Source organism: Halichoeres trimaculatus, unplaced genomic scaffold (assembly GCF_033239565.1).
Source record: "Halichoeres trimaculatus isolate MK-OKI-2021-1 unplaced genomic scaffold, fHalTri1.1 fHalTri1_scaffold_11, whole genome shotgun sequence".
Classification (NCBI taxonomy): Eukaryota; Metazoa; Chordata; class Actinopteri; order Labriformes; family Labridae; genus Halichoeres; species Halichoeres trimaculatus.
In genome coordinates this window covers 35,058,619-35,085,939 of record NW_027437189.1, presented here as the reverse complement: position 1 = coordinate 35,085,939, position 27,321 = coordinate 35,058,619, and the positions used below count along the sequence as shown (strand labels likewise).

The 27,321-nt window shown below is 42.3% G+C and overlaps 1 protein-coding gene across 1 annotated transcript; it reads left to right on the top strand.

Annotated features, from left to right (window-relative positions):
- Nucleotides 1-2,301: 2,301 nt before the first annotated feature.
- Nucleotides 2,302-27,321, top strand: LOC141798986 (uncharacterized). Its single transcript, XM_074680998.1, has 9 exons — nucleotides 2,302-2,426; nucleotides 5,331-5,607; nucleotides 5,779-6,459; nucleotides 7,698-7,832; nucleotides 11,866-12,040; nucleotides 12,124-12,222; nucleotides 12,325-12,416; nucleotides 12,518-12,658; nucleotides 26,243-27,321. Exons 1-9 carry the CDS (start codon nucleotides 2,302-2,304, stop codon nucleotides 26,393-26,395), a joined length of 1,878 nt encoding a protein of 625 aa, XP_074537099.1. The 3' UTR covers nucleotides 26,396-27,321.

Here is a 27,321-nt window from a genome sequence, read left to right as displayed (position 1 = left end):
AGCCGTGAGTGGGTTTAACACAGCCGAGCGCTGTTTTCACCAATCAAATAAGCGCCTCTCCTCGCCTCTAAATGCCCTGCAGCCAAGGTGCCAGTGTCTGACTGGTCTGAGTGATCCCCAGCACCGCAGAAACAGTGCTGATAGCGGAGACGGTCAGAGCCGCTGTCCCTGCAGCAGGAGAATGGACAGCGGGGCACATCAGAGGACACAAAGCGTGTCACCGTGTGGGCCAGCTCCCAGGACAGATGTAATCTGTTCCTTTGTCATTAATAGGAGTACAAAATGAAGAGACAGTTACACAGCTGGCTTATCCATTCAGAATACTTTTGATCCACCTGCACTCCTGGTTTGTCATCGCCAAATAGCAGAACCTTTGGTGATATACTGTATACTCTCCCAGTGTCTCCACCTCATCTTCCTTACAATAATGTACCCCATCTTTTTAGATCAGGTTAAAAATAAAGACTAAAACAGAGAAATATGGGAAATCACGGGTAAATCCTGAGTGACATACATTTATTTTGTCTCTTTTTTCTTTGTCTTTTCTCTCCCTCTTTTCTTTGAATTAAATGAAATGAGAGAACCAGATATATACTCAGTATCAGATGTTGAGGCTGTTTATTGTTTAATTGTTAGATGTGCATCAAACTTCCAGCTGCCGTCAGGTTAACTTTCCATTATGACAAACGGCTTTAATCTGACATCAGATGTGACGGGACAGTTAATATAGAGGGTTAGGGTTAGGCAGTTAATGCAGATGGTAGGACTAGTATAGTGTTGCATATTTTCACTAAAAGTTCACCTTTGTGTTAACACATTTAACACATTGGATTCAGCATCCAAAAGTCACTGAACCAAACCAGATTCCCAAACTGAGCCATTTGGAGCTGCTACTTAGCACTCCTTTGTGAGTGTGCTAAAAAATTGTGTGTTAAAAAATAAAGTGCACAACTAAAGGAGACCTACTGAGGGCTCTAATGTCATTCAAAAGGTTAGCCCTTAGAGCCCCTATCATAAAACATTGGAAGCTATTGTGTTTTTACCATAGACTATATAGAGTGGACAGCATGGCTCTGCCATTTATCATTGTACGGTTTTGAAGCCAAAATATCCCCATCGCAGGCACCACCATTGTAGCAGTTTGGAGCCAGAGTCTGCGCAGTAGAGACGATAAGGGATTCTTGGAGAATCCGGGTGGAGCTGGGTGACAAAAATAATATTTTTTTTTTTTCTTTCAAGAGTCTAATCACTTCTTGACTCAACCTCCTAACATATTTTATGATCCCCCCCAAAAAATACTCGAGAACAGCAGCTGTCTATCATCGTTAAACGTTACATAAAACCTTGTTTTAAACCTTGTATAACTAATGAAAACGAAACTTTTCAGAAAAAAGAGGACTTGAATACAAGACAGCCAAATAATATCTTCAAATCACCACAACAATCGGTTGTGAGAAACATTTCTACGAGGAGTATTAATTTTTTAAACTTTGATTACAGCCCATCTGGAATGACTAGAAATCCGTATTTTTTAACCTACACTGCAGCCAGCCACCAGGGGGAGCAGTTTTTGTGGAGACCTCACTCTGAGCCAAGAAAGCGGACGTCCTTTTTTTTATTTACAGTTTTTTGGCAGGTTTTTAAATGATAAAATTAGAGGGATGCTGTTTTAAACCTGGCATCTTTATATCAAATCAGTATGAACAGAAAGACAAAGTGAAGCTGCTGTGATAAGACTGTAACTCATGTCAAACACACGGGTAATTCAAAAAGCTTCTGTAAAAAGAAAGAAAAAAACATTGTTGGTTCAGATTAAGAAAAAAATATGTTAAAATGTGGAAAATGTCAAAGAATTGGTACATGGGGAATATATAGATGTGTTTTTTGGATCTGATCTACATTTGAAGGCTGTGATTTAATCCTGTTCCACAGAGTTTTGTGTTTGAAAGTCTTAAACTTTACGAGTCATGTTTCTTTTCTCCTGATGGTGCATTATGTCCTATGATAAATGCTGTGGTTAGAGCACAGGTCAGCAGTTTGGATCAGTAAAATACCCATTCACCAATATGTCCACACACTCACACCTTCCCTTCATAAATTCAAGGGAACTGAAACGCTCTATAGTCCCTGTTTTATTTTGAAGTGTGAAACAGGATGTAGTTTTATCCTCATCCTTGCCCAGTCCCCTCTGTGATGCCCCCCCCCCCCCCCCCCCCAGTCCTTTCTGTGTCCCTGTGTGCTGAGGGAACAGTCTGTGTTGGAGTGCGAGCTGCAGTGAAGCTCATGTCATCTGTGGACTTGATGAAAAAAGAGTGTCTAGCTTCAGGGACACTGTCCTCGGCTTCTTTCAGAAGGAGGTTCATAAAGAAGAGCAGGGTCGCTCCTGGGGGGCCTCAGGATGTAGAGGGGGACTGTCAGCTCTGCAGGTGAGACACAAAAATATCTGAAAGACTGGGTTTTATTTAAGAAATATAATTAATACAAACTTCACCTCCAGGCATTTATCAAGCAATTTTCAAATAATAAGTTAGACCCGTTCTTCACTTCAGGATCATTTCCTGAAGACTAAATGTTTCAGCTGTAATCATCTCAGAGGAGCATTTCATCTTTGTAATATCATTACAGCTTTATTCACATATTTGGAACAGAAAATACTTTATATCCAGTTTTTAATTCATCATATCCTGAGTGTGTACATTCAGCGCACTCTGGCTAATCCTCACATCAATACATTTATGTATACACTGATGAAGATTTCATGTTTCCACACATTTTAAGAAGAGTCAAAGCAGGAAAACTGTACACACGGAACTTCTTAATTAATTGATTTATTTACATTTTTCTTTATTCATTCATTTTTCATTCTTATTTATTTATTTTTCCATTATTTTATGTATCATGTTTTTGTCTGTTTTAGAAACTAATCCTGATAATTTATGTGTTGTGGTGGATATGATGAATTTAATGCGTGTTGTTCTTGTAATACTTCAAATTTCCTGCAAAACATCAATCTTTCTATTCATATCAATACACAGATGTGCTTCTGACTGAATGCCTCTCTAGATAAAAGGCACGAGTGAGTAATGGTTAATCGATAAGAACAGATTAATGATAAAAGAATTTATGCTTACATTAGCCTAACTTGCTGCAAACATAGATGCTCAATCTCATTCAGGTGAATAATTTTCTGTAACTTCAGCACAGCGGTGTGCGTGTGGAAAAACACATGAAACTGCCCTTTTGGCTGCTTAAAGTATGATAAACTGCTCTGTCAGGGGGCAAAAGCCTCTGCTGTATGAGCTTTCTTTTTGCTAATGTTACTACATTTTTTCTCATGGTTTGATTGAGAGACAAGGCTGAAATATGTTCTATCATGAGCTCCAGAGCTGTAAATCCAATTATTTATCATCTGTACTGAAAATTAAAATGAAAAAAAAAAATGAAAAAACATTATAATGAGTGTATTTGTCTTACTAACTACCAAAGTTTCTCATTAGTTATACTTAAAGAGGGGCTATTGTTGGGAAGGGTCACTGTATACTGTGTTAATTCAAAGTTCAGGAATAACTTTGCTCCAGGTGTGTCAGTAAAAACACACGCTGGGTCTTTTTCATGGACTTTAATGAAAATCCACAGTGTACATTAACACTTTGTACACGAGAGAGGTAACTAGTCTGTGTGTGTGTGTGTGTGTGTGTGTGTGTGTGTGTGTGTGTGTGTGTGTGTGTGTGTGTGTGTGTGTGTGTGTGTGTGTGTGTGTGCGTGTGTGCGTGTGTGTGCGTGTGTGTGTGTGTGTGTGTGTGTGTGTGGTTGTTCTTAAAGATGAATACAAACTTTCAACTGACTGGCATAACTCTGATCACAGTCTCTTTTTTTCTCCTAATCACTCCCAATCCTCAAAAAATAGGGACTTATAATGAGCTGAAAATGATCTAAATATAATATGGGGGGAACCAGTATGGTAGTTGCACACACTGCAAATAACAACAACATCTGTCCACATTTAGCCTTAAAACATCAAAAAAAAAAATTGTGAAATATATTTGTCAAATATTATATATAAAGGTTGAGTATTTTATCTTAACATTAAATGTTATATCTAAATGCTGAATTTAGAATTTAGAATGCTGCATTCTAAATATATAGTTAAGACTAAATATTTGTCAAAGATTTATAAATCTTGAGCAAAGATTTCTAAATATATTGTCAAGATTGAAATCTTTTGCAAAGATTTCAAGATATTTGCTAAGATTTGTAAATACAAATTCAAGATTTTCTAAATCTTGAGGTACGGTTTCTAAAAATGTAGCTATGATTTCTAAACATTAAGCCAATATGCAAATTCACACACCCTCGTACCAGGTAGTACCAACAGTGATTTTGAGAATGTCAAGCTCTACTTCTTCGATGTTGGCCACAGGATCTTCAACGGTGCCATCACAGCACTACATTTATTTTTTAACGGCTGATTAAGCCGACTGCGTTTGACCTTCTTAAAATCCCGCTTGGCTGGATCGCTTCCTCGAACTTTTATGTTGGTGAATTTGCATGTTTCCTAAATATCTAGAAATCGTACCTCAAGATTTAGAAATCTTGACTTCATATTTAAAAATCTCAGCAAATATTAAGAAATCTTTGCTCAAGATTTAGAAATTTTTGCTTAAGATTTAGAAATCTTGACCAAATATTTAGAAATCTCAGTAAATATTTTGAAATCTTTGCAAAACATGTATGAATCTTGACTAGATATTTAGAAATCTTTGCAAATATTTAGAAATCTTTGCAAAAGATTTAAAAATATTTGCTTAAGATTAAGATATCTTGTCTAATATTTAGAAACTCTAGCAAATATTTAGAAATCTTTGCAAAAGATTTAACAAGTCTTCGATAAATATTTAGTCTCAGCTTAATATTTAGAATGAAACCAGATGTTTAAAAACGTAGCTAAAAATTTAGAATCAGGACATAACATTAGACATTAAGATAAAATATTCAACATTTCTTTGTAATATTTGACAAATATATTTCACAGATATTTCTCTAAATCCGCAGAAAAAAGGGCTGTTTTAGAGCTAAATGTAGAGAAATGTTGTTATTTGCAGTATGTGCAACTTCACAATCAGCGCTCCGTACACCAGAGGGACAAAATAAGGGCTGAACAGCACAATATCCCCTCTTTAATAAACCATCTTGAATCAATGTTGTATCAGCAGTTGTTTCAGTGTTATGTAAAGGTTGATATTTAGTGAGCAGTGAATCCTTCCTCTCTCCTCTTCCAGGTGCTCTCCCTACCTGTCCTCTGTGAACTCACCTTTTCTCTTATTCTCCAGGTGTTCCATATTTTCTGTGTCTGGCAGAAGTCGCACTGTTCGCCGTATTGTGACAGCCTGCGTCCTTTCTTTCCTGGCTCTGCTCTGCTCCGTCTCCATTGACCTCAGCTCCAACTTCGACCTGCTGCACACCACAGAGGCTGCCTACGACGAGCTGACGTCCTGCAGGACGACTGCTGTCCTGCAGCTGGTCAGCAAGCTCCAAGAGATGAGACGGCTATTGGTGAAGAAGAATGAGAGTCTGGAGGGGAGTTCACCTGAGGCTGTGTTTGGTCAGGTCTGTGCAGAGATGGAGGGCCACAGTAATGGGCATGGGCTCCCTTGTGGCAATGAGTTGGCAGGATTTTGTCAGCACTTGTGGAGAAGCGTTCATGGATTTATGAATTCCTCTCTGGATATAAACAGCACTGAGGAAAACGCTGCTTTTGCGTTCTCTTTGACCATCCAGAGACTTCTGGACCTGTGGGGAACTGTGGAAGAGTCAGTGGACAAAGCCAAGCAAAATCCTCACTGGAGAGAGGTGCTTTCTGCAAGAGTTCTGGTCCGATTCAAGGAACTCAACCTTCGACTGATGGACTCTCCCAAAGAGGGGACTCATGCTGACTTCAGGGAGAAGTGGAGTTATATACTCGGCTATGTTAGCTTTGCAAGGGTGCTGACAGGGCGACTGAACGACTGCTGGTTGGAAAACATACAGCTCAGGTTAAACTCAAGTAAAGGTGGAGAACCCATGGACGTCTTTGACACGAGGCTGTGGCAGATCTCTGGAGCAGACTCAGAGTTCCTCTCTGGTTCTCTGACCGGAGCTGAAGCTCTTCAGAACACTCAGTGTTGTTTTTTGGATGGAACGGTGCAGGCTCTCAGGTTGGCCTCCCGCTCCATGTCCTCAGTCCTCAGTATGAGGGTCTGTCTGCTGGCCTTAGCCTGCCTCATCTACCCTGTGGTGATGTTCTCCTTCAAGCAGATGACAGAGTGGATTCAGAACTATGCGCAGACCCTGAAGGAGAAGACTGAGGACCTGAAGTGGCAGAGGCAGCTGGCTGAGGACCTGCTGCACCAAATGTTGCCCAAGTCGGTTGCGAGGCAGCTCCGACAGCGCAAACACGTGGAGGCCGAGAGCTATGACAAGGTGGATTTATTGTGACACCTTTCTAATCAAGTTCAGTGAAGAAAACATTATTTGAGTAAGGCTAAAATAAATGAACTGAAAGATTAAGATACACGAATTATTAAGTGAACAACCTCTTCATCTTTTTCCACACACCGAGCTTTGTTCCAGCATCATGTCATATCTAGCAGGACTCCCCCAGGAGGGATGATTTTTGACAAGACTGTAAAAAGTCAGAGATGGAGACTCAAGAAAATGTTTATTGGAAATACTTTGATGTTGAAGATGATAATTAGGAAGGCTGTGACTGATGGAAATATAACATCGTTTTGTTAATCTCTATAAAACAATATATACAGTGCAAAATGCAAAAAAAAAAATAAATAAATAAAAATAAAAATTCACCAGGAAAAGCAGAAATCTGTTTGAAAAGTCTGGACATGCAGAAAGAAGAGCACTTTGGATCCAAACATCGTGCCTTTGACAGTTCAGGGAGAGGAGGGTTCAGACTTTAACACCTTCCTGCAGACTCTCCTCCCTTTCTCCCCTTCCTCAGAGCTCATTCTACCATTAGGGTTTCATTGTTTTCTGTGAGATGCTTTTCCTCTGCAAGATCTGCAAACATGAATGAATCAATGTGTCTGTTTGTTGCCTTTGTTGCCATTGTTGGCGTAATTACCTATAATTGCCCTGCTCCATATTCATGGGGAGATAAAACAAGTTGTTTGGGTGAAAATTACATCTGGCTTATTGAAGAGGTTTGAAGCAGCTGAAACCAAAGCACTCAGCGTGGGGACATGGTGTGGGGGTGACACTGAAAAGGACCTGAGCTCTTTTCTAGACTAATTTAAAGTGTTCTGGAAAGAAAATATGAAAGCCATAGATCCTCCTTCAGTTTGTAATCTAATACCAGGACAAACATTAAAGGACGTGGTTTTCCACAGACCTCTGACGCCTCTGTGTTTGAGCCACGATTCAGAGGTTTCTCGGCTCTTAAAGCCATTAGTATCAAAGACATTTGTTGTTGCCCCATCACTGACATCACATTTCAATGTGCATCAACTAAATATTGATCTAACCTCCCAGGTTTGGACTCTCTGCTTGCATGAAGGGGTCTAGTATTCATGATGGCAGGATTTAACAAAACGATTGGTACATTAGATGATGTTCTGCTTCATTAACTGTGTAGTGAATGTTTTTTTGTCCCTTGTAGAAGTTTCTTTTACACCACTGACTCGCTCCTCTCTGCTTTGCTGCAGGTGACTATTTTCTTCTCAGACATTGTGGGCTTCACATCCATCTCTGCCTCCTGCACTCCTCTGCAAGTGGTGGAGATGCTCAACAACCTCTACATGTGCTTCGACACACGCATCGACTCCTACGATGTCTACAAGGTGATGATGAGACACACAAAGACAGGAAAGAAGAGACAGTTTGTGTTTCTGTGTCCGTTCGTCTATGTTATCATCAGAATCAGGTTTTATTACAAAGTACATTTGCACATACATGGAATTTGACTTGGTGTATTGGTGCTAACAATTAAAGAGGACATATCTTGCTTGTTTCTCCTTTTGACTATGCCAGACTAGGATGCCTGTAAAGCATTTCTGCCCTCAGTACAAGTCATTTAGTTCCTTCATTGCCCCACAATAGCGTACTCAATATCCTCATTTTAAGCCATTCTGAAGATCTTGTTGAAACGCTCCGTTTCCAGAATGACCTCCAGTAACCTCGCAACGTCACAGCCCTCTGTGCTCTGATTGGTCCTGGAGGACCCTGCCCTGTATGTTTTTTATGTTCCTGACTCCAACACACCTGATTCAAATGATCAGCTCGTCATCAAGCTCTGCTCCAGCCTGATAACGAGCCATTCCTTTGAATCAGGTGTGTTGGAGTGGGGTAACATCTAAAACATGCAGGGCAGGGTCCTCCAGGACCAGGGTTGGGTAACACTTGTATAATGTCATGTTCTCTTATTGGTAACAGCACACATTTAGAAAAAGAAGGCTATAAAATTGCTCTTCACAGAGAGATTAAAATATAATTATATGAAACATCGTTCTAATTTCTATGTAACATTTGATTCCAGAGAACACTTTTCTCATGGGACTTTTCTCCCCTACATCGAGAGGTGGTAATAACAAGTTACATTAACTCTGTTACATTTACTTGAAATCAAGAACATTTCTGTAAAAAAAACAAAACAAAAAAAAGAATAAACCTTTTGGAAGGGAGAATACTCATTTTATACTTGCACTTTTTCTGCTATGACAAGAAAATTTCTCCTATAGGGGATCAATGGAGAAAATTCAATTCAATTCAATTCAATTCAATTCAATTCTATTCTATTCTATTCTATTCTATTCTATTCTATTCTATTCTAAATAGATTAACCACATGGCTACATGTATTTGACTCACAAGTGTTCTGAGTTTCTGTTTATTTCTGTTTGTGTGAGGATTTAATGTATATCTTTATTATTGTTATGTGATTGTGATTGTGATTGTTTAGCATGGCTTACACACTAGTGTGAACCTGCTGATAAACCATCAAATAGTGCCTAGTTTGAACATTAATACTAATAGTTTCCCGGCTACAACCAGAATGACAACAGCTAGTTTAGCTGGACCCCATTCATTCCCAACCATTTTGTGACATCTTGTACAGGTACTAAGGCTTTATAGAATAGAATAGAATAGAATAGAATAGAATAGAATAGAATAGAATAGAATAGAATAGAATAGAATAGAACTTTATTGTCATTGTAACAAGTACAACGAAATTGCAGTCACAGCAGTTGCTAGGTGCCTGTTGGCTATGGCTGCCTCCTGCAGCAGCTCTCTCTTCTTTGTCTGTTTCTTGTAATTTTTTTCGTCTCTTTTTCGTCATCTTTGTATTTGGAGTGGATCATCACTTTGTATGGTTCATTGTTGGTCATGGACACCAAACTTTTTGTGGCTTCAGTGATATTTTTACTACTTTTCTCCTGTGTTTGTCTGGAGATCCTACATGTAACCATGGCTGCATTGTTTACATGTTAAATCAGCTGTTAGCAGCCTGTAGCATGTCAATGCTAACTAGTGTAAGGCTTGATGATTTCCCTTGAGGTGAGGAGGAGGAGGTGAGGACGAAGTGCTGGTCCCATCGTTGTTGGGAACGTGGAATCTATCTCCAGTGGGATGGACAAGCTAGCCGTGCTAACCCAGCGGCATCGTCCTGTTCACGGACGTTGCTGACGGAGCTGACATCGGACACCGGCGCCACATTGGAGGAGCTTCACCTGCTGTGAGCAGACAGGATCCAGGAGACAGAGACTGAACAGACTGCTGGGGAGGCTCAGTCCTGGACCCTGTGGAGGTGGAGACTGGCTGGGCTGGAGAGTGGTGGACAGGCTGTCATCATCTATTTTCTTATGGACCTTTTTGCACTTTCTATACACTTTCTTACTTTTGTTTTCTTGATTGCTGCTGTGACTCCTGAATTTCCCCTCTGGGATAAATAAAGTATTTTCATTTCTATTCTATTCTAAACAAACTCATGTGAAGTGTGACTTAGGAAACGTTTCCACCAAGCAGACTGGTTCGGTTTGTCTCGGTACAGCGCGCATTTTGCAGCGTTTCCACTGACTCATCCCGGGACGGATCCCTAAAAACCGAGACGAGCCGACCTACTTTTTTGGGACCCTTTCGTATGGGTGCCAGACTGAACCGATCCGCTCTCAGAAGGTGGAGCAACACACTGCAGACCGTTGATTGGTCAAAAGAATCATCACTTACCCAGACAGCGGCTGCATTTCTCCTGGAGGCACACAGACTTCTCTGAAACGAAGCTTGATTGCACTTTGGATCAAAGAGCTACATGCCAATCACAGAGAGGACAAAATGCTGCATGTCTTCCATCCGTGCTCTTTGTTTACTGTGTCGCATTTTTCTTTGTTGGATTTAATAGCGGGGTAAGCTGCTACAGTGTCGCGCTATTGTTTAACACCTGTGGGTTCCGGCATCCTGCTTACACACTGCCCACCACGAGAGGGCACAGTTTGCTGTGGAAACGCAAACGGGATCAGGCTTAACTGTACCAAACCGTCCCAAACCGTACTGAACTGACCCGAATTGCTGGTGGAAACGCAGCATTAGTGGAAGCTACAGCGACAACCAGTGGCTGGAAGCTGTTCGTGGCAGCTCTTTTAGGTTGAAATCAAGAGGAATACAGTATCAGTGAATTCGTTGTCACGAAAAAACAACATTTCTTATACTGAAATAATGAAAAGAAAAAATCGTTATCAGAAGAAAACAATCTTTGTTATATTCAGATAATGAAAAAGAATCATCAAGAGATAACAGTGTATGAAAAGGATATGGTCCCTCTCAGCTTTCATAGTGGTAGAGATGTCAATTTTTATACTCATATAAGGAGCAAGCAGACACCGTGTTTTAATGCACAGTGATTCTCAGTTGTAGTTCTGGTTTAATGATCCTAATTTAAAGGTTTTGTCTTGAGCAAATAACTTTTTATTGTGCGGAAACTTTCATTAGAGCAGCCTGTTTTTTTTTTAGTCATAGTCTGGTGGATTGTTTTGTTAACACCAAGTTATGCTCCTCAATGCTCCAAAGCCAGCATTGTGCTAATACATGAGCTGTCAATCTGCTCGTGTTAAGTTGTTTATCTATGTATAATGCAAAGTTTAATGCAACTATTTGAGCCACTTCATCTGTCATGATGTCATCACATCATTTTTAAAAAATGTGGTGTTGAGAAGGGGGGGGCTTTGTCCCCACCAATGTAGAACTCAAACCTATGCCACTGGCCACATGCATTTTGCGTGTCTCATTTCTGTGCGTCATGTTCATGCAAAAGCATAATACAGCCTTCAGAGGGTTTGTTTTCTTTTCAAGCCTTTATTCTGTCCCTCTGGTACCTCTGTAGTACCATTACATAATACAGCTCAATCAAATATCTGTTTTTCTCTCTGGTGTTTTATAAACCCCCTTTTTCAGCCTCTGTCTGAATCACTTTGTTTTAGTCCTGTCTCTTTAAGACTCCCTGCTCCACAAACCCCCTTCTTTCTGATTGGCCAGCCCTACAGAGGCCTGTCAGGAAGGCAGTAATGGGCAGACCTTGGTGTTTGAGGCCTGTCCCTCCAACATGTCATGAACCAGCCAAGAGACCCTGATGTGATATGTGCAGATCTCCTGTATACCTTGTCCAGAACTTTGTTCAGAACTTTGTACAGACCTTGTGCAGATCAAGCGCAGACCTTATCTTTTTTAGAACGTATGAATATGTTGAGGTTTGTAAATATGCACACGTCTGGTCTGAACATCTTGCATTGTCCTTTAATATCCATGATTAAAACATAAGAGAGCAGAACACCCCCTCTTTAAAGTCATTCCCTTTTTCATTGTCTTTCATAAACTATCAAACCAGGTGGAGACAATTGGTGATGCGTACATGGTGGTGAGTGGTCTGCCGGAGAGAAATGGGGACAGACATGCAGATGAGATTGCTAAAATGGCTCTGGATTTGGTGGCAGCTGTCAGACAGGTTTCCATTCCTCACATGCAGAACCAGAGGCTGCAGCTCAGAGCAGGGATCCACACAGGTGAGACCAGCTCAGACCTCTGTCAGCAGGTCACACATCTGCAGATCAATCTCAGCAGTGAAGAGATATGATTTTCATCGCAGGTCCATGTGTGGCTGGAATAGTAGGCTACAAGATGCCCAGATACTGTCTGTTTGGAGATACGGTCAACACAGCCTCTCGGATGGAGTCCACCAGCCTGCGTATGTGAACCAAGACCCCAAATACACCAACACATACATTTAACCTTTTGATGAGTTTTGTCAAACTGCAAAGATGCATGAACTCAAATTTTTATCTTTCAGCTCAGAAAATCCACGCCAGCTCAGAAACCTACCTGGCTCTGATTAAAGACAACGCCTATGAGCTGCAGCTTCGAGGAGAGATTGAAGTCAAGGTGAGAAATAAATGTTCACATTAAAAACCTGTGCATAGCTCCTTTAAAATGATGGGAAAGCAGGCACACCAGAGTTCTTTGCTCCTCTCTCACATCTTTAGGGTAAAGGCAAAATGAAGACATACTGGCTGGTTGGTCACAAGAATTACAGTGTGCAGAATGACAGTCTGGTCTGTCATTGGAATCCTAACATGGCCAAGAAAATGAAGACACCAGCCAGCAGCACCATCTCTGTGGGAAATGTAAGCAGACCTGCTTCAGTTTTATTAGTATTTGCAAAGCTTGATCAGTTGTTCTGTAACTTCTGAATTTCTGCTGCTGTCATAGAGTCTGAAACAGGGCATGGTTTAACAGTCATGACGTGTAAAAGGCTGAGGCTGCATTCTTCTCCAGGAAGTCTCAACAGCACCAGGTCTGACAATGACACATGTGGAAACCTGTTTACTGAGATTAATCAAAGGCTGTGTTGATGCCTGTCGGTTTAAGGATCATATTTAAGCTGATGTGATGAGCTCTGTTTGTGCTCTCACAGGTTTTCTACCAAAGCTTGATCCAACATGAATGGATATTTCTCAGACTGCAAACGGACATTCCAAAAGTCAGACATACTGGATCTGTTAGGATAATCTTCACAGCAACAAAATACAAGAATGTAGACTGTAATTATTCCTTGTTTAACAACAAAGACATAGAATAAATCAGAATTAGAATAAGAATGCTTAATTGATCACTGAGGGGAAATTTCATTTCAGTTACATCCCTTCCAAGACATATAAGAAAACAAACTTAGACATGGGAAAACAAACAGGAATGGGATTAACCTATGAGCCACAAGCTGCCCAGCGCTCCTTTGCAATAGATATGAACATTGGAGAAGAGAACACTGGGAGAAGAGAGGGGAAAAAACATCAATTCCAGACTATTCCCCAAAAGGGGAGGTAGTTTGAGACAAATGTCCCCCGGATGAGGTTAAAGGATAAGTTCGGTTTATACAGCTTTTACATTGTTTATAGAATGAAGTAGAACAAAATACTCACCCAGAAGGCTTTCCTGATCCAAGCAGTGCTTCGGGAGATATTCAGATCCAAAATCAAGCAGCAGACGTCCGTATAATGGGATCCATCGGGGCATAGACAGCACCGCTCCTAAAACTGCATTAATCTCTGCTGCAGTCTGTGTCACTCCAGATAGCGCTGTGTGGCTGTACCGACCTCTGAACTGACAAAGACTTTGTTTACGTTTGCCCCTCAAAGAAAGGAGTCAGCTCCCCAGAAAGTACTGCACATGCGCAGTCTGCTCTCCAGAGAGTAACACGCTCTCTGGAGCACTGACTCCTTTCTTTGAGGGGCAAATGTAAACAAAGTCTTCGTCAGTTCAGAGATCATTACAGCCACACAGCGCTGTCTGGAGTGACACAGACTGCAACAGAGAACTACCCGGAGCGGACCATGATGGAATATTGGTGAAAAACATGAGTTTTTGGACGATTAATGCAGTTTTAGGAGCGGCGCTGTCTATGCCCCGATGGGTCCCATTATACGGACGTCCGCTGCACGATTTTGGATCTAAATATCTCCTGAAGCTCTGCTTGGATCAGGAAAGCCTTCTGGGTGAGCATTTTGTTCTACTTCATTCTATAAACAATGTAAAAGCTGTATAAACTGAACTTATCCTTTAAAAAGGTCTTTGAAAGACTATTAAAAAGGAATTTTAAAAGGGAGTAATTAAAAGGGCCGACAACGTCACCTAGGATTAAAAAGAGCCTAGGACTCTATCAAAACTACACAGGTTCTTTGTATCAGGTTGGAGCAGAGTAACACAAGACCAAACAGTCAGAGGGTTTACAACAGGTTTATTATAAAACAAGATAAAAACTCAGTCCAATGTCTTTGGTGGTGGTCCCTTAGATATCCCCGCAACCGGCAGTCCATGTACTCTGCCCTTTAAAAGGATTAAAACATGGAGTCAGACACCTCTCTTTGGTCTGTAATCCCTTAACCAATCCCAGATAATAGTCCTTAGACACAGCAATTACACTAAAACACTACACCTCAAAATAAAATAAAAAAAACCCATGGTACAGGGTCAGGACTGTGTCTGCTGAGTTCTAAAACCAAGATAAACAGGGGACTAAAAACACCGGTAGAAAAAGGGACTAAAACACCAGACAAGGAACACTAAAATCTAATAACTAAAAACCCCAGTTAAAACAAGATAAAAAACTACATTAAAATCTTTGTAAAATGACGCTTCCCCTTACACGTGTGCCTACCGTTCTTCCACACACAGCCATCCACCTGTTGCTTCCGCGTTGCCTCGGCACTGGGGCTCTGCTTTCTTCCTGACCAGCCCAGCTTCGTTGCTTCGGCTGGGGATGCCAGGTCCTTTTAGAGCAACTCACAATTCGATTTTAGCAGAGATAAAGTGGGCAAAGTCAGTCGAGGGTACTTAATTTGAAGAGGGGTGTATCACAATTACACCAATTGTATCACAATTACACACAGCCGCACTGCCGTCTCTGCTGCCGATCCCTCACTCCGTCCCAGCGAGCAGCACTGCTGCTTCCAAGGCTGCCAGTGGGTCTACTGCTCTGCGACCCTCTCTGGAGCTCGCACTTAGTCCGGCACCTCGTCCCGCTCTCCAGCTGTTGCCTCCGACCCAGGCTGCTTCCTCCTGTCTTCTCGTTCTCCTCGACTTCTTCTTCTTCTTGTTGAATTTACGTCAGTTTTGACGCTGCTAGGCGTATAACTGCCATCTGCTGGACGAATTAGGTGTCACATTCTGGTCTCATATTCTCGCGTACAGTCCTGTGTTTCGCAGAACTGTAAAACTGCTGCCATAATCTGCTTGTGGTTGTCATTGAGGCTAAATAGAGATTTAACAGAGAATGAATTTAATCCCAAATCTGAAGCTGTTTTAAACAATTCTCTCCTCTCAACACTATATTTGCTGCATTCCATTAAAATATGCTTCACTGTTTCAGGGCTCCCACACTCACAAAGTCCTGAACTATGTTTCCCAATTATGTGTAAGTAACTATCTAACCCACAGTGTCCCAGTCTTAATCTACAGATCTTTACTGAATCTTTACGGTTTCCTTGATAGTAACTGATGCTTTTGACTCTTGGTTGAACAGAGAAATAGTGTCTTCCCCTGTTTTCCTTTTCCCATTCTCTTTGCCATTCATTCTCCACACATTCTTCAATTTTTGCTCTTGCCTCAACTCTCCCCATAGGGATCTTCACATCTATGTCTCTTTTCTTGAGAGCTGCTTTTGCTAACAAGTCTGCTTTTTCACAGAGGGGTGCACACAGCCTTACTCTGGCACGTGCACATCAACTCTCTGCAGCTGAACTGTAGCTGAGCAAAAGAAGGCGTTGAGTACAAGGTTTGTGTGTGCCATGTGACTTCATGTGTGTGTGTATGTGTAAGCCCATGGACTTCATCCCACCCAGACTCAACAATATCTGCCATCTGAAGGTGGCCATAGAGACAACCCCAAAGAGTTCTGATCCAGAGACAAGTTCACAGGAGGAAGGTGCGGGATGGGAGGGGGTACAGCATCTGTCTGCATACTATCCAGGAGAGAAGAGTGTTATCAGCCAACCAAGGCCGACACAAAGGAGCCGAGAGAGAGAGAGATAAAATTTGTTGAGGTCAGGCAGACTGTAAAATTTTTCATCTGCTCTAGAGTTTTACTGGTCACCTCTGTGACAACCCAAATGACCTAATTTGGTGGCCCATTACAACCGAGCTGAGGTGACAACTTCTCCAAGTTGTTATCCATCCCATCCTGCCTGTTAAGTTCGCATATCACTTCAGTCTGAGTGTTGACAGCCCTGCATAATCTCTCAATAACGGGCTGCTTGTCAGTTGCCAAAACTGCAGCCTGGGTCTTCTGAAGTTTGCGATAAATCAGGAAACTGCCAGCTCTAAACAGCAGAAAGACTGTTGTCATCAATCCAAATATGTAGGCATCTTCGACATCCTCAACAGAAAGGATCAACAGGCATACAGTACTCCAAGTCTCCCAGGAGTCGATCATATATCTGGCTGCGTTCCGCCGGGTAGGCAGGCTCCCCTTTGCCCAATTTCCTCATTGAGAAAATTTGATCAATTGCTTTGAGAGACCAGCTGTTCAATGATGATGATTTTAGGTTTTGGATAGGATACAAAGAGAGACAGACCAAGGGAGCAAGCAGAGCAGATAGGGAGGAGGGAGCTAGAAGAAAAGCGTCTTCGTTGAGAGCAGAAGAGAGCTCAAAGCTCCTTTGAGAACATTTCAGCTGGTTAGGACCAAGCGGCAACCTCCGGTCTGAGAATATGAGACAATGCTCCTGTCTGAATCACTAATTTTACTACCAGCACCCACTGTACGGGGGGTGAATTTTTTTCTAACGCGGCCGTTCAGAGGATATTAAGATCGCGAGCTCTCCCAATAAGAGGCACAGCTGAGGGTCACGTGACCGACAGGCGCCCCATGGCTGTAGGCGAAGCCCTTGCCACTGCCAATATGGCCACTATAGCCAATGTGCTTCATTTTCCGTTTCAGAAACAGACCGGTGACATCGGCGAGACTACGCCCATGTTTTATACAGTCTATGGTTAAGACGCAGGAAGAACTGCTGTCTTTCATTCTGAGCTTCAAGGGCAAACCATAAGCACACAGATTTACTATTCCTACACTATAACTAATAATACCCATCATCTCTGCAGCAGAGGAGACTTACAGCATGTCACAGAAATGCCATTTATTTACACCAGAGCACCTCGGCTTTGTGAAGACCAACATGAGGACAAGAAGTGTGCGGAACCAGTGACGTGAAAAAGGATAAGCTGAAGCTTATCTTTAAGTTTTAAGACATTTTGAAAAATACCCCCAGGGGAGCCCGAGGGGGGGGGGGATGAGCGCTCAAATCTGACGGATCAAAGGTTACCGAACATGGGCAATGGACAAACGACAACGACCACAGTATGCAGATGCGGGAAAATCTGCAAAAACAGCTGAGGCCTCAAGATTCCCCAGGCCAGGATGAAGTGTTGGGAGGAGGAGAATGTGTCACAGCGCACAGATACCACATCTGATGAGACGCAGGAGGAGCTGGGCCAGGAAGCAACCCACAGAGCCCAGAGCCTCCACGTGGCACCACCTGTTCACCCAAGTCTGCCCTTGGCTAAGGTTCGAATCAAGTGGCCACAGGCCTGTAAGACAACAGTTTGGAAGCAGTGTGACGAAGACATCGATAAGGTGCTAGAAGCATCTGCAAAGGGAGATGTGGACCGAAGACTGCAGGCCATGACAACCATCATCACTAGTCTGGCCCAAGAGCGGTTTGGAGCAGAGGAGGAGAGAGCAGCTCGGACAACCTACACCATGAACCAATGTGCAGTGAAGATTCACAAGATCCGACAGGAACTGAAGTCCCTCAAGAAGCAGCACAAAGCAGCAAGCGAGGAGCAATGCCCCCCCTTGGCAGAGCTGCGGGCCATCTTGAGGAAAAGGCTGATGATCCTGCGCAGAGCTCATTGCCACCGAAGGCACCGGAAAGAGAGATCAAGAAAGCGTGCTTCGTTCATAGCCAACCCCTTTGGCTTCACCAAACAGCTGCTGGGACAGAAACGGGATGGAAACTTAGACTGTTCTAAAATTGACCTGCATCTACGCAACACCTACAGCGACCCTCGAAGACAGGATGAGATGGGACAGTGTGATATCCTGGTAGACCCACCACCTCCTACCAAGGATTTTGACACCAGGGAGCCACTTCTGAAGGAGGTTCAGGAAGTTGTAAAGAAGGCAAGAGCCAGCTCAGCCCCTGGACCTAGCGGTGTCCCGTACAAGGTCTACAAGAACTGTCCGTTGCAACTCAAGCGACTCTGGAAGATTCTAAGAGTCATTTGGAGGAGAGGAAAGGTGGCTCAGCAGTGGAGATTTGCTGAAGGTGTCTGGATCCCCAAAGAGAAAGATTCCAAGAAGATCAACCAATTCAGGATTATCTCCCTGTTGAGCGTGGAAGGAAAGATGTTCTTCAGCATGGTAGCAAGGCGGCTGGAGGACTTCCTCTCCAGTAACAACTACATAGACACGTCGGTGCAAAAGGGAGGGATCTCAGGAGTACAGGGGTGTCTAGAACACACTGGAGTGGTGACTCAGCTCATCTGAGAATCCCAGGAGAACAAGGGAGGCCACACAGTGCTCTGGTTAGACCTAGCCAATGCATATGGCTCCATCCCTCACCAATTGGTCCAGACCACCATGACCAAACATCATGTGCCACACCACATTGCAGATCTCATCCTGGATTATTACGATCAGTTCAGGATGAGGGTCTCAGCATGGGAAGTAACATCAGAGTGGCACAGGTTTGAAGTGGGGATAATCACAGGCTGCACCATCTCTGTGACCTTGTTTGCCCTGGTGATGATCTTGATCGTGAAGTCTGCGGAGCCAGAGTGCAGAGGCCCTCGGACCGGATCAGGGAACCGCCAACCCCCGATCAGGGCTTTTATGGACGACTTGACAGTCACCACGGAGGCAGTGCCAGGGTGCAGGTGGATCCTTCAAGGACTGGAGAAACTCATCCAGTGGGCTCGGATGGGATTCAAACCAGATAAGTCCAGATTGCTAGTGGTAAAGAAGGGCAAGGTCACGGACAGGTTCCGGTTCTACATCAAGGGGACAATGATACCACCAGTCACAGTGAAGTCTGTTAAGAGCTTGGGCAAGGTCTTCGACAGCAGCCTCAAGGACTCCTCATCGGTCCAGGCAACCTGTCTCAAACTGGACAGCTGGCTGAGAGCAGTGGACAGATCTGGTCTCCCGAGCAAGTTTAAAGCGTGGATATACTAGCATGGGATCTTACCAGGGATATTCTAGCCGCTACTTGTCTATGATGTCCCCATCTCCATTGTGGAGACACTGGAGAGGAAGGTCAGCTCCTGTCTAAGGAAATTGTTGGGGTTGCCCAGAAGCCTCAGTAACATTGCCCTCTATGGGAACACCACAAAGCTCTGGCTGCCCTTGAAGTCCCTGGCAGAGGAGTTCAAGGTGACTGGGACCAGAGAGGTGCTGATGTACAGAGACTCAAGGGATCCAAAGGTGGCCCAGGCAGGAGTGGTGGTGAAGACTGGAAGGAAGTGGAGTGCCCAGTCTGCTGTGCTGGATGCAGAGGCATGACTACGCCACAGAGAACTGGTGGGTGTCGTGGCCCATGGCAGAGCAGGTCTGGGGATGATCCCACCCTGTGAACCCAGGTATCATTACTGATGATGTGTTCAGGTGCATCAGTAGATGTATTTTAGAACTGAGATGTCCAGCTGTTGGTTTCTGAAAGGTCGACTGTACGTTGATTTCAAGGGGCAACATCCGGTTAGTAAAAATGAAGCCTATGCGGAAGTGCTAAAAGTTGCTGTTCGGCGAGAATCCGCTTGAGGTTGGCTGCAGAAAGACCAGAAGTCACGTAGACCCCCAGCCAAAAAAACAGACTTTTAAGGCATTAAAAAGCACATTTACAGCCTGGTTCAACAAACGGCTTGGGTCTGAAACGTTGACTTCACCATGTGAGGCACTGTGAGGCGGGTTAATTTTTTTTAAATATTTCCCTTTTGATTTTATCCTCACTTATCAATTTTACCATATTTGGATAAATGAGGGCGTGGTTGACTTGACTGACAAGTGAGCGTGTATTAGCTTTTTCACTCGGAGGCTAGGTTATAGATCGTGTAGTTGAGCTTGAACTGTTTTCATCATAAATGAATCCAAAAATAGTCCAGGACTGTCATGTCTAATGTGAGGGTGCTCAATCAGCACACCACTGTTTATAAGTTTTTTTTAGCTGTCATGTCCAAGTAATTACCATACTTTTTGCTATTTAAGTATCACAGTTTTAAACAGTTATTGGACTCCTTTGTGGTAAAAACACAACTGCATTAAAAAAATGCATTACAGTATGAGGTTCTACCTCATTTAATCTCATAACTTTCATCTTATTATATAATATGCTCTCCCAATTAACTTTAAAAAAGAGCAAGCACAAGCACTGCATAATTACAAATAGGCTACTTCTCTTGCAAAATCAGTATCTTAAACTTTATGTAATTATCATCCAGTGGCAGCCAAATCAAACACATATCTATGTGATTATGAAATTTTGAATTTCTTTCATATTAACCATTTCATAAGTAATGTAGACACTAAAATGTACTTTAGAATAGTAATGTAGTAATTTTCCAAGCTAGGACTACAGAATATGGTCAGGATAACATCTAATAATTGTCATCATTTTTTTTTTTTTTTTTTTACCATAGTACATTAAGAAATAACTTGCAGGTTTAAATATTAAAATAGTATACTGACATACATGATGACAATTTCTTACAACTTTTCTAAAGTTTTGGCTCAACTTACCTCAAAAAGTGCGATCGAAGGGTGCCGAGGTCTGGAGACAAAGGGGATTGCCAGTCAGTAGCCAGTTAGCTTACGTTAGCTCTGTTAAGTAGCATTTAGCGTACCTTAGCAGTAGCATCGCGCTAAATGGGCGCGGCTTCATCACACTTCAATCACGATTCAGCCCGCCCACACTCCGCCTGGACTCTACCCAGACTCCGCCTGGAATCCGCCCACTCTCCGCCCACTCTCCGCCTCTGAACCGAAGCCTGGCTCCACTGGAAGGCTGCATTTCTATGATGGCCGCAGCCATGGATTGGCTCCAAAATCGTGTGTCAGAACGCATGGGTGACGTCAGCGACGCTTTGTCCATGTTTTTTTACAGTCTATGGTTAATTTGAGAAGGGTCCAGCTGCAGCCTCGCAGGCCGCAGTCTCACAGCCACAGTCTCACAGCTGCAGTCTCACGGCGCTCAGTCGCACATGTGCAGTGTAATACGGAATAGCTCGCCTTGTAAAACCGAACTAGATTCATAAAGGCCTACTTTTATTTGTTAAAAATTATGTAAACGTTGGATAATTTTACATCAAAATTACGATGTAGAAAATGAACTGTGAAGAGCATTGTGTAATGTTAATGTTAAGCAATGACGATTCTGTTAAACTGATGTTATGGGAGGGGGTTTGGTTGGTGGGTGGGTGGCAGGCGAGGAGGAATAAAAAATATTTTTGAAAACAGAGTTTGTGAGTTTGATGACGAACCCTGACCTACATAGAAATGTCTAAATTAGTGCATGCATGTTAAGATTTAAAAATATGTATGTTTTGTTTTAAAATGTGTCGTCATGAGTCTACAGACTTTTTTTGCCAATTATTATTGCATAAATATTGGTAAATTCCTCTGCCTTAAAAAAAGTGTTTGATTTTAGTATATGTCATTATGAGTTAACAGACTTTTTTGCTAATTATTATTGCATAAATATTGCTCCTTTGTATATATATATATATATATACAATATATATATATATATATATATATATATATATATATATATATATATATATATAATAAAGTATTTTCTATTTTCTATTTGTGCCGCAAACATCTCCAATGGGTTAGATTTTGAGAATCACCGCTGTAAGCTGAAAGATAACGCCAATTCACCATGTGGTGCTGTTGCGAGAAAACAGAAGCTGTGAGACTGCAGTCTGCAAGGATGCAGCTGGGTACTATTGGTTGATTTAGGCTCAATCCCAAACCACCCCCTACACACTACCCCTTCACTACCGTGTGTTACTTCAAATGAAGTCACACTCCTGGCTGCGGAGGGCACTTTAATCGAAGGGGGAGGGTATAAACATGACCGGCAGGTATGGGAGGCCCTCTTCACTTCACCGGAAAACAGAAAACCTCATCTCCATCGAAACAGAAAGACGCTCCCGTGTATGCTCTATATTGCTGTGCAGGGTTGATAAGAGCTGTATGTTTCCAAAATACGCTTAGACTGACACAGAGGAAACTTGAAACACGTGGATTTGATTGGGATAGGGCAGATACCTCCTCCCATGCCTCTTGTGTGTGTGAAATGAGAATCATTCTCAGTTTGGAGCGGCACCGTCTGTCTCGTTTTTTTTTCTTCTTTACAATCATAAAATCAGAAGCCGTTACAATGACAGGAGCTATATTATACTTTTAATAATTTGAAGTGATCCCACATGTCTATCAATGCTATCACCATCTGACATTTCCTAATAAACAAATGAATTAATACTGCAAACTGTGCTCACATTTTAGGTGTCAGGGCTGCATGATCAAATCAAACATCAGCATAGAGTAAGGATGCTTGTTTGGTTTAATCTTTTTAAACCACGCTTCTTGTGAGTTTCTGTTGGTGTGATAGAGATGTGGGGAACATATTTGACACATGTGGCACTTATATTTATATGCTGTTTCCTCCTCGCCGTTGCACTTCCTGTCAAAGTCGTCCAAAGTGTGCATCGATGCAGGCTCGCTGTTTAAGGGCTGAATGGTCCACTCCCCCTCTGCACTACGTGGTTTGGGACGGCCCTCAATGTGGCGGACCCTGCAAGAACGCGCAAATGGAGGGTTAGTGTGTAGGAAGAGTGAGTAGGGGGCGGTTTGGGATTGAGCCTTAGGCCCTCCTCACACGAGGACAGCCCCGTATCGTCTTGGCGTTGGCATGAAAACATGTATCGCTGTTTACACATCGTATTGTACATGGGCTTGCGCATTTACATGACAACGCAAAACTGTCGTTGGGTTGCCCGTCTGGTTCTGCTCCAAGGCGGATTCCACGCCAACAAGTGCTCATGCACGCGTAACATGCTGCGTGTCTGCATGAGCACTTGTTGTTGTTGTTGTTGTTGCTGTAGCTGGTGTTGTTCATGCTCTCTGAGAAAATGTTGATATAACAGTCGAAGCAATATTTGTAGCTGCTGGAACAATATCAGAATCAGTCCGCCTGTCGCCATTGTTGTTGTTGTTGTGTGTGACAATGAGGGTTGGGGGGCGGGGAGTAGGAGGGGTACTATGAGGTCACCGTCTTTTACAGACGTATCTGTTTATACCAAATACGGTATGAAGACGAATACGCCAGAGGGGAACCCTCTGGGCCTTCAAGGTATTCAGTGAAGGCCTAATAAAAAAATCCTAGATAATTATTTTATTTTGTTTTATTTTGTTTTTAATTATTTATTTTAATCACTGAAATCATAGCACTGAGTTTTATATAATTTTTATAAACTTGTCCTGGAAAATAGTGGGTTAATATAACTAAATTATATATATATATATATATATATTATATTATATATATTATATAAATATTATTATTATATAATATTATTATTATATAATATTATATTATAATATGTATATATAATATATATATTATAATATAACTTAATAAAGGACGGTTACTAGGCGCTACCCAAGTAGCTGCCTGTTGCAGCAGCTCTCTCGTCTTTGTCCGTTTCTAGTAATTTTTTCGTCTCTTTTTCGTAATCTTTGTATTTGGAGTGGATCATCACTTTGTATGGTTCATTGTTGGTCACGGACACCAAACTTTTTGTGGCTTCGGCGGTATTTTTTACTACTTTTCTCCTGTGTTTGTCTGGAGATCCTACATGTAACCATGGCTGCATTCTTTACATGCGAAATTAGCTGTTAGCAGCCTGTAGCATGTCAATGCTAACTAGTGTAGGGCTTGATGATTTCCCTCGAGCTGAGGAGAAGGAGGAGAGGACGACGTGCTGGTTCTCGGATGTGAGCTGGGAGGTGACGACGTGGACCTTTCCTTCCATCCATCGTTGTTGGGAACGTGGGATCTCGCTCCGGGGGATGGATAAGCTAGCTGTGCTAACCCAGCGGCATCATGCTGTTCACGGACGTGGCTGACGGAGCAGACATCGGACGCCGCGACACATTGGAGGAGCTTCGCCTGCTGTGAGCAGACAGGATCCAGGAGACAGAGACTGAACAGACTGCTGGGGAGGCTCAGTCCTGGACCCTGTGGAGGTGGAGACTGGCTGGGCTGGAGAGTGGTGGACGAGTGGTGGACGGGATGTCGTCATCTAATTTCTTATGGACATTTTTGCACTTTCTATACTCTTTCTTACTTTTGTTTTCTTTAATGCTGCGGTGACTCCTGAATTTCCCCTCGGGGATAAATAAAGTATTTTCTATTCTATTTTCTATTCTATTCTAAATGGAAAATGGACCAATCACAATTTTCCTTTTGATGGTATCTGGGTAAATCAGCGACACCTTCTGGCAGGTAGGGCCTTCAGTAACTGCAACGAATGCCTGTGTAACTCAAGCGAATGTGGACACAATTTGACAGTGACAGCTGTCTTGGCCAATCATATTTTGTTGAGTTGTGGGCGGGATCATTTCCTGTCATCTTCCGGGGATTCACTAATACTTAATGGATATGCGCCTAACTGTAGCTGTGAGTGAGTGAGGAGAAAAGAGAAGATCTAGTCGGCAGAACGTGAAGAGAAATGGCGGAAAGTTACGGAGAAGACTGTGTAGTTGCTGGATTACTTGAAACTCCTTTTTCAAGGCTGTCTTTTCAAGACAAGCTTGAAATTGCGCTGAAAGCTCGCCAGCTCCAACCTGGTCTAACCTCGGCGCAGGGCGGAGCACACCCTCCGCAGCTGTAATTTGGTGACAGGCGCACATGTGCACATGCCTCAGAGGCAGGTTTCCAAAGTGTCAGGCACATTTTAATACAATAAACAATCACAGCAATCACTATTTAATGTAACCGTCTGAACCAGCATATACATTTATATCTATATTAACTGTCCCGTCACATCTGATGTCAGATTAAAGCCGTTTGTCATAATGGAAAGTTAACCTGACGACAGCTGGACGTTTGATGCACATCTTACAAGTCAACAATAAACACCCTTTACATCTGGTACTGAGTATATATCTGGTTCTCTCGTTTCATTTAATTCAAAGAAAAAAAGGAGAAAAAAGATGGAGAAAAAAGAGAGAAAATAAATGTATGTTACTCTGGATGCACCTGCTATTCCCCATATTTCTCTATTTTAGTCTTTATTTTTAACATGATCTAAAAGATGGAGTACATTATTGTAAAGAGGATGAGGAGGAGACACTGGGAGAGTATACAGTATATCACTAAAGGTACGCACGATTTAAGCACAAATTTGTGCGTACGCACTGTTCGTGAATGAGGCCCATTGTGAGCATAGTGATTGATTTTAAGTTGATTTTTTTCAATTTTACATCTTAATTTTTTAATTGTTCGAAGTTGTGTTAGGTGTTGCAGTGTTCAGGCACATGATAAATTTGTAATCCCGCAAAACTATCAATTTACTGAACTTCCATGTCACTTGATTCTGGCTATTGTTTTCATTCCTTTGATTGTTTATTGCCACGTGTGGTCCCATGGTCCTACTGAAGGCCCAGTGGCTGGGGCCACGGTTCGCCACTGGAATACGCAGATATCCACCTGCAGACCCGTTTTCAAAAAAGATGCGGAGTCATGGACAAATATGCGTCTCCGTCTGTCAATATCACCGCATCAATAGTTTATTTTACCGGAGTCGTTGAAATTCGTACTCATGTAAAGCCCACCTTAGACTACTATGATTGATAGGATGTAAAGAGGCGTACAGTTGGGTGTCATCATACGCCATGGTTACTGATGATTCAAGCGAGAGGAAGCATACAAACAGTGAACAGTAGTGAGCCCAAAGTTGACCCTTGAGATTCACTGGCATCAAAGACGAGCGTCATCACTTCAATACATTCAATACACTCCAGAGCAATGAGATCAGCAAATAAAAGAGATGCTCTGTTTTGATGCTCTCAGGTCATTTTACAGATGTGTTACAGTCAGACTTGATGTGTTTCTTGTTTCTCACCTCACACCCTATCTCTGTTTCAGTCATCAGTCACAGTCCAGAGCCTCAACGAGAACACCACCACCCCAGTCTCCATCCCCCCCTCAACGTCAAACCAAACTCCTCCTCAGCCCCGTACGGACAAGCCTGAAGTGAGCATGTCGGCTCAAATGGAGCCAACCAGCGGACATGAATGAGAAACAACAGGGGGAGATAGGTGCCCTCTACAGGAGGGGGACAGAGTGGAAGCAGCAGAGTGAACAAACCTAACTTCCTGTCTGACTTAAAGCAGCATGTAAGATAATGTTAAAAGTGAGTTATTTAGGTGTCTGGTGTGGTTAATCAATAATTGTACTGATAGCTCATCACTTTAAACGATTGTTAAAATCTTACATTCGAACACTGCCTGCACAGCGAATCCCCTGGTGTTAAAATTTCAGTGTTAAATCAGCTTGGTGTTTAATTCTTGGTGTTGTTTTGAGATATTTACATCTATGCTGGTGTTACACCAGCTTAGTGTTAAATTCTTGGTGTTCTTTTAAGGTATTTAACTCTATGCTGGTGTTAAACCATACATCTGTGAAGTTACTTTGCATTGTTGGTGTAAAATAACACCACACAGTGTTACATTAAACACTCCTCACTCATGATATGCACTTTTTACAGTTAACTGTCCTTTGATCTGCATTGTTGAACCAGAAGTTGTTTGTTGGCAAACCTTCTCAGTAGAGTTTCATTAAAAAATGTGGGCGGGCTGTTTTTAACTTTTAACTCAATCAAAATGAAACTGAAGGTTTTGGCAAGAGCTGCACTGTTTTAAAATTGAGGCAAGAGATTTCACTGACTAACATCATTAGTTTAAATCTCATGTGCTTAGTAATTTGATTCATTTCAAATTATCACCTGGTATAAATGCAACTCAAAGCAAGCTAACCTAAATTTCAATATTTCAATAAATTTTTTTCTGTAACCAAACTTAAAAAAACTGCTCCTTTACATTTAAGTTTTTACATTTTTAGTAGAGTCACTTTTGATGTTTTGTAACAGTGAGTAAGGAGGGAACACAGTGGATATGAACATGAGAGCACAGACTATTTGTGCCCACTGCATCAGACTGCTTGTC

Coding starts and splice junctions, on each gene's coding strand:
- LOC141798986 (XM_074680998.1), top strand. CDS start 2,302: ATGAAAAAAGAGTGTCTAGCTTCAGGGACACTGTCCTCGGCTTCTTTC. Junction 2,427..5,330: donor GGGGACTGTCAGCTCTGCAG/GTGAGACACAAA, acceptor CTTATTCTCCAG/GTGTTCCATATTTTCTGTGT. Junction 12,041..12,123: donor CAGAGCAGGGATCCACACAG/GTGAGACCAGCT, acceptor TTTTCATCGCAG/GTCCATGTGTGGCTGGAATA.